The 7,565-nt window shown below is 41.9% G+C and overlaps 1 protein-coding gene across 2 annotated transcripts in view; it reads right to left on the bottom strand.

Annotated features, from left to right (window-relative positions):
• Nucleotides 1-580: 580 nt before the first annotated feature.
• The window catches only part of bcl11ba (BAF chromatin remodeling complex subunit BCL11B a), a 44,179-nt gene continuing 37,194 nt past the window's right edge, over nucleotides 581-7,565 (bottom strand). The window contains exons 3-4 of one of the 2 annotated variants that reach the window (XM_034858375.1): nucleotides 4,992-6,851; nucleotides 581-1,208 (exon numbers count right to left, since the gene is read on the bottom strand). In XM_034858375.1, the coding sequence (XP_034714266.1) occupies nucleotides 1,141-1,208; nucleotides 4,992-6,851 (1,928 nt within the window). In that variant the 3' untranslated portion in view covers nucleotides 581-1,140. Of the gene's footprint in view, nucleotides 6,852-7,565 lie in introns of both variants that reach the window. The other variant, XM_034858374.1, reaches the window with a different exon arrangement.

The following is a 7,565-nucleotide window of genomic DNA, read 5'->3' as shown; positions in this document are numbered from 1 at the left end:
ACACTTCACTTGAAGATGTCAGCATGAGAGTGACATGACACTGTTGTGAACCTGTCATAAACCTCATAAACAAGTCCTAAATTTTTATGACATAACGCTTCTTTCAGTAAGTGTCATTTGGTTTTGTCATGACAAATGGTTATAATTAGGGTTAGGGTTAGGGTTGTGGTTATGTTATGGTTATGGTTCATGTGTCCATGTGTTATGACTGTGTCATGAAAGTGTCACTTATATAAGAAAACTTATATAATTGGTATAGTGAAAACTATATATCCTGTTCATGGCTACACAACAGTTGATGTCTGTTAGCAGCATAAAGGTGAATTGTGACATGTGAATTCTTTTTTTTTTTTTATAAACAGGAGGGTTAATTATAGATGCAGAAAATGCAATGTAATCTAAAACAGGATGACAGTCAATGGTGATGTGTTGAATGGCTTAGACTGGTCATCCTATCTAAAGTATTCAATGGACTCTTTTTGTGGACTTAAGTGTTTATTTCAGTTCATTTCCTTTCCATGTGCTGCTAACGCACCATCATTAAAAAAAATAAAAAATAAAAAGGAGAAGTAGACAGCGGGAGTCTCAATGTCATGTTTACTGTAACCTGCCGCATCTCAGTGACATCATAGAGAACACAAGCCGCAGCCTATAGGAGTCATTTCATGAATTTAAATAAAGTGACATCACAAACAGCATTACATCTCTACTCCAAAAACCCCGCCCCCAGTCCCATACCCCTCCACCTCTCTGTTGTTATTACATCTCAAAAATGACATTTTCTTAACTTCACCCCAACTTTGCTTTTTATTTCTATCATTTTGGGAAGTGGCTGACAATACAGGTCTGCTGTCAACAGAAATGCAACCTTTCTGGATTAGCGTATACTTCTTCAACAGAGATGATGCTGATGGGAAATTCAGTAGCTCTCAGGGTTTTGTCTAAGCACCAACTATTTTCTATGAGTTTTTAAAAAAGCATTAAAGGAATGAAATACACAGCCAGGTTGTTTTCTTCTTCATCATCTTGGCACTTCTTTGATTAGCAGGTGTTCATATAAGCGGCAGAAAATGAGTTTGGCGCTAAGATGCTTTCTGGACTTTTTCAAGACTAAATTATGCCTAATACCTCAAGCAGAATTTAAGAGTTTGTGAATATTTCAGGTGTATGTCCATCAGTGTTTCCATGGTCCCCTTTCTGCTGGCCAGCTAAAAGAAAATGAGACAAACAAGCAGAGGTTGAAGAATTGTAACAGCTTGTATTTGTGCTCTATTGTCATGCCGAGAAATATCAACAGGGCATGTGCCTGAAAACTGACATGGAGGTCACAAAGGTCAGACAGAATAACCTGTCCTAATCCCCCCCACCACCACCCACCCACACACACACACACACACACACACACACACACACACACACACACTCAAACACACACACACACAGGGAGTCACCGCCAGTGCCGGTTAGAAATTACAACCAAACAAAAAGTAAACAATGGTCAAACAAAATGAAAACAGCGTAGTCATAGAAAACTATTTACAACCAATTAAGCGGTAAACAAAACATCGACTGGTGTTTCTGTCACTAAACACAAGTCCTTTAGACCCTTTCCTGTACAATATGTTTCGTTACAACAGTACAAATTCATCAGGTTATTTATCCTGCCCAATGAGAGGAATAACAGCTTGTGGCAGCCAGTGAGTTGTATCTTGTGATTGCCATGAAGTCCCTCTCCCCCTGCACCAGATACAAGATGTCTTGAGGTACTCAGAGTACTCTGTTCACAAAAGGATGCACATACTGTATGCCTATAAGTAAAAAAAAAAAAAAAAAAGACAAGCTCCTTAGGAAAGACAGCGAGTGCCTACACGTGTATTTCAAACCATCCATGAAGAATAATCCATTCCAGAAGAAGAAAAATAGATACAAGTCAGGATTCTCAGTGTTTGTCCTGAAAGGCTGAACCAATGTTCTGCCACTTTTAAGGGACAAAGCCCATCCTCCCACCCCTGTCCTTAACAGCCATCCCACCACCAAATCCAAGTTTGTTACAGCTCAGTCATTTTTTAATTTGTTTATTTTTTTATTTATTACACCCAAGGCAGAATAAAAGTTACTAAAACTTAAGACTTACAGTTACAGTGACAAAAACAGTTTAAGAGACCCACAATTTAAATTGGACTGCAAAATAAAAATTTAAAAACAACCTTTTTCTATTTTTTGTAAAATGCCCAGGCATTCTCCAATATTACAAATACTTGTATACTATTACAGTAAACAAAAAAAGTAATATATATTCATATATATTTATATATATATACTAAAAACCCGTCACCAAAAAAAATAAGAAAAAAAATATATACACATCGCCACTACGGCATTGAGAGAAACTTTATAAGCAAACCTGGAAAAAAAAAATACTTGTTTGTTTAAAACACACATACACACAAATATTATTTTACCCTTGTACTTGTTTCAATACTGTAAACTTATTTTAAGACAGAGTGCACTAAATTCTCCTTTTAGTTTCTGCATTTCCTGATTTTTGTTGAGTCTCTTCTTTGACTTTTTGTGTGGCTTTTGTCCACTCCCGGACATTTCTGTTGTGGGACAGACTCTGGTCCTTATGAGTGAGGAATTTGATATATATCTTTATATAGGTTTGTGCCTTTATATGTACATATGCATACATATATACACACACAGACACACAGATATTGTGCTGGGTACTCCTAAGCCTAAACACAGCATTGTTTCATTTGTATTGATTTAAACATTTCTGTTGAAAGTTCAACTTAACAACATTTGACATTATTTTTTCCTGTTCAATTTGATGCTTAACAAAAATTGTTGCATTTGTCTTTGACAATAAATAGGAAGATCGCTATTCAAGGCACACTCATGTCAAATTGAATCGCAGTACAAAAACTGTCCCAAATAAAAAGTTTTTTATTATTATTTCTTTCTTTAAATTTTAGAGTGCCAGCATTGGGAAAGCCTAGCCTAACAACCCTGGGCACTTCAGCGTCACGAGATCCCAAGCTCTAGACCCTTTAGTACCTTTTCTGTCCAGTTCTGTGTGTGTGTCGGACGGAAAAAAATATAAAGTGCGGGTCTGTTGTTAAGAGCTCCGAAATTATATATTGACAGCATTCACATCAGATCTGATTTAAAAAAAGAAAGTGCCACTATGAAGGTGGATGGGCTTAATGAAACTGGGGTTATGATGGTTAAAAGAACAAGGGGCATGGAGGGTATTGATGCTCGTACTATTGGTCTTACTACTTCAGCACACACTGATAAATATATTTATGAATGTTTCCTCTTCTACACAAAACTGTCCCACAACTAACTGTGAAACTTGAAGGATTCTTATTCCTGGAGAGGTGACTTCATTATTCAGATTTTACAATTCTAGAATCACTAATACAAGCCCAATATTTGAAACAATTTTTTAGATATTTTAGTACAACAAAATGCATAGAGATGTTGATTTTTATAAATGTCGAAAATAAAATCAGAGAATCTAAATTTCTGCAGAGATGTAGTTAAAGTAGTGGCAACCAGCTACACTTGCCTCACACATGAGGCGGTACGAAATCTGCAACGTAAAATGGAGGACGGGGCACCGCGGTCGAATCGAGCCGAGCCGAGCCAAGCCGAGCCAAGCTGGTACTAGCAGTGGGTAAGCGCCACAACTGCTTAGAGGATAAAGCTTGGACATTAGCCCGGTATAGGGAGGACAGAGGGCAACAAGGCATGTTGTAGGGGACACAACCGGCCCAAATTATTTCATCATATGATGAAATGGAAATGCTTCTGGAAGAATAGGAAGTAACGGGTAAAAGTATCATAGCTCACCCTGAGATGTCCCTGTTTCTCTTGTCTCATTCTTCTATCTATCTGTATGCATACTCGTATTGCATGGCTTCATGCTCAGTTTTCTCCAAATAAATAATATAGTCTAGTTCATATGGCGTCATGCAAAATAGAAAACATGGATGTATCAGTGTAGGTAAGATGGAGGGGGTGGGTGTGTGTAAAGCAGAAGAAATGAGGAATGGTTATCGTAGCATTAGGGTTTGGTACTACACACCAGTCAGCAGCTGCCTTATCTTTTCGTTTCTTGTGGTTGGGAATGATATTCTCAAAAGGAGACAGGGTTTATGAACCTTGGGATCCTCTTTGATTTTAGATTTACTGTCAAATATGACGCTCAGTGCTACATATCCAATTATATCGACATGTTTTCGACTCAGTTCATGCTACAATGCCAAAGGATTGTTGTCCGCGTATCGTCATCACACAAAATAGACTAATTCTAGCATTCTCAGTTAACGCCACTTTCAAATTGAAGATTGAATTCAGCTTCTCTCCGAGAAATTACACGTTTAGCTTAATATACAATTTCCTACAAGCAGCGGTCAAAATTGATTACTTAAAATGGACTTGTCTTCTAAAAAACTCTCAGGATATCATTTCGGTTTTTAAAAAACAGAGTAACGCAAAATCAAAGTAAAACAATTTTCTTTTAAATGTCTAACTAATAATGTACCTGCACATGCCAAAATACAAAATCCAATAAATACAGAAATTATTGCACAGTTAAAGGCTCCACATATGTTATAACTCAACTGATTGATTGTTTTAAAAAGAACCCCAAATGAGGCAGTTTAGACAGCTTCAATTGGTGTTAAGATCTCTGTTTTCACTTTTTTTTCTCAGTTGGCAGTTTCTTAAAAACACAAACTTAACCCAAAACTAACATTTCAGAAAAAGAGTATCCAGCTACCCCATTTTGTTTATTTTTTTAAGTCAAACTATGGCGCAGAGTATGGAAACAGGGAACGTGGTTTAGGTTCTCTCTGCTTGTTCAATTTTGACCTCATTGGTCATCAAATGTTCTCCGTGCCACTTTTTCATATGTTTTTCCAGAGTGCTGTACACGCTGAAGGGCATTTGGCAAATGTCACAGCGATAGACCTCCTTACCATGCTGGCCATGTGTCTTCATGTGGCGAGTGAGCTTGGAGCTCTGGGCGCAGGCATAGTTACACAGCTCACACTTGTAGGGCCTCTCGCCAGTGTGACTGCGCCGGTGCACCGTCAGGTTGCTACAGTTCTTGAACACCTTGCCGCAGTATTCACAGGTGTCGCACCTCCTGCTATCCTTGGAGCTAGGTCGGCCTGGACCTCCACCCAGATGAGGTGTGCTGCCGCCACTGGCGGTGCCACTGCGGCCCGACAGGCCTCCATCCAGCAGGTCGCCTGGAGGCGTCGAGAACCGCAGGCTGCCGTTCTCGGATGAGTGCTCAGAGGAGGTGGCAAAGGGCGATTGTCTGGAGTCAGTGAAGCCTAGGAAAGGGTCTTTGATGAAGTGCCGTGAGGCAGCATAGCCCACTAACCACTGTGAGTAGACGTTCTCAGAGGGGATGTGGGCTGCTGGGGGTATGTCCAAGTCTTTCTCAATCTTGATCCTCTTGTTAGAGGAGTTGGACAGGCTAGGACTGGTGATAGGGGTTGGCTTACGGGGAAACAGGCCTGAGAAAGAGTCACCGGAGCCACAGTTCCGGCCGTTAATGGTTGTCCTCTCATCCTGCTGGTGGTGGTCCATCTCCCCAGCCACTGAGTCTTCATCCCCAGTATCCCGCTGGCCATCGGAGCCCCTCTTGGAGAAGGGCATCCTTTTACGATTGTCAACTATCAAATTATTGTACTGCTGTATAGAGTTGAGCCCTCCCCCTTCAACCATCTTCTCAATGGCGAGTGAGGACTTCTCCTCTGAGGGCAGTTTAGAGCCATTCTCTCTGTTCCGGTAGAACTCAGACTCCATGCTGAAGTTGGATTCTGGTCGACTCTCATTCTCGAGTTCCTCTTCTTCCTCCTCCTCTTCTTCCTCCTCATTGCCTTCCCCATGGAAGTCCCCATCTCTATTCTTCATGCCCTCACCTGTGACATCACTGGTGCCTGGCTCTGGGGAGCTTGTGGTGGACAAACCATCATCTGAGCGCCCTGTCAGGGATCCAGCCTTGTGCATGTGGGTCTTCATGTGTCGCTTTAGCTTGCTTGCCTGAGAGCAGGCGTGGTCACACAGCTGGCACTTGTAAGGTTTTTCTCCAGTATGGCTGCGACGATGCACCACCAAGTTGCTCTGGAACTTGAAGGTCTTACCGCAGAACTCACAGGACTTGACCTTGTTCTGTGTCTGGGGAGGCGTGGTGCTGTTTGGGGGCATCGGTGGTAAGGGAGGGGTGCTCATAAAGGGTGATTTTGGCCCAGGCTGGAAGGGGTTGGGGTTTAGTAATCGGTGCATAGGGTTGGCCCTGTTAGGTGACAACGGTGGTGTGGTGCTGTTGTTGTTCCCCGCCAACTCGCGTAACCGCCTGGAAAAGTCCATGGACTGGGACTCCATGGCCATGGGCGTTAGCCGCATCACCCTCTCAAAGGCACTGGGGTGCTGTGAGATGAGGCCCATTTCTTCTGCACTAAGGCGTTCCAGCCGATGGGAGTCCAGGTGGTGCCGGGGAGGCGGACTGATGAATGGAGGCGTGTTGGGGAGGCGGTTCTCCATGAAGCCTGGGGGAGGCTCCCGGAGCAGGGGGCCCGTCATCCTCAGGAGATGGAAGGGGTTGTTGTCCCCGAGAAAGTTGGTGAGGGGGGACTGCGGAATGGAGTCGTTGCCCATGGGTGGAGGCATAGTGATGCGTGGGGTGAGGGCTGTGCTGGAGGGGTTGGACTCCAGGTATATGCGAATGTTGTGGGTGTTCTGGACATGCTGCAGCAGGAACCAGGCACTGGGGAAGGGCTGCTTACATGTGGTACATATATAGCTGGAAGGCTCATCCCTGCCCCCTGCAACACACAGAGAAAGAAATGCATTGATGAATTCAGCTGATAACCAACTCATTTATACTACAAGTTTAGAACTTCAGGCAAAGATGAACATCTAAAATGACAAGCATTTTTCCAGTGAAAAATAAAACTTCCTATAATTAGGTCAAAGTAAAATGTACTTCATTCATGAATCAAATTTTCATTAATAAAATTGCTCTTTAAATAACAGCCTATTTGCAGTATGTAACCTTTTCTGGGCTAAAAAGCAGTGAGATTAGTGTGTATGCTTTATATGCTGCGTAATACTTCTAGTAGCTGGTAAGGCCTTGGCTTATCATGTTGTCACATAAATGTAATGTACTTATCACACTTTTGACAAGTGCATTTTTACAGTCACACTGGATTGGCCCACACTGGGTCCATGCTTAAGAGGTGCTTAATCTCTCACGGAGCACAGAGTGAATCTTCCACTACAAACTGCTGAATTATTACAAGTGTGACTGCGTGTGTGTGTGTGTGGTTTACACATAGAGTTGGCATGAAGGTTGATGTATGTAAGTGAGTGAACTGAGTGAATGATTTTAAAAAGCTGTAGGTACCCCTCTAAGCAGTCTGTAATGTTTGCTGAGTTAGATATGCCAAACTCAAACTGGTAAAAATAAAAATTTCAAAAATCCGGCTAGACTAAGAAAATTAAATGAGCGTATTGAGAAAAATAGCCTCCAATACACA

Source organism: Etheostoma cragini, chromosome 20, assembly GCF_013103735.1.
Source record: "Etheostoma cragini isolate CJK2018 chromosome 20, CSU_Ecrag_1.0, whole genome shotgun sequence".
Taxonomy (NCBI): domain Eukaryota; kingdom Metazoa; phylum Chordata; class Actinopteri; order Perciformes; family Percidae; genus Etheostoma; species Etheostoma cragini.
This window is presented reverse-complemented; position numbering and strand designations above follow the sequence as displayed.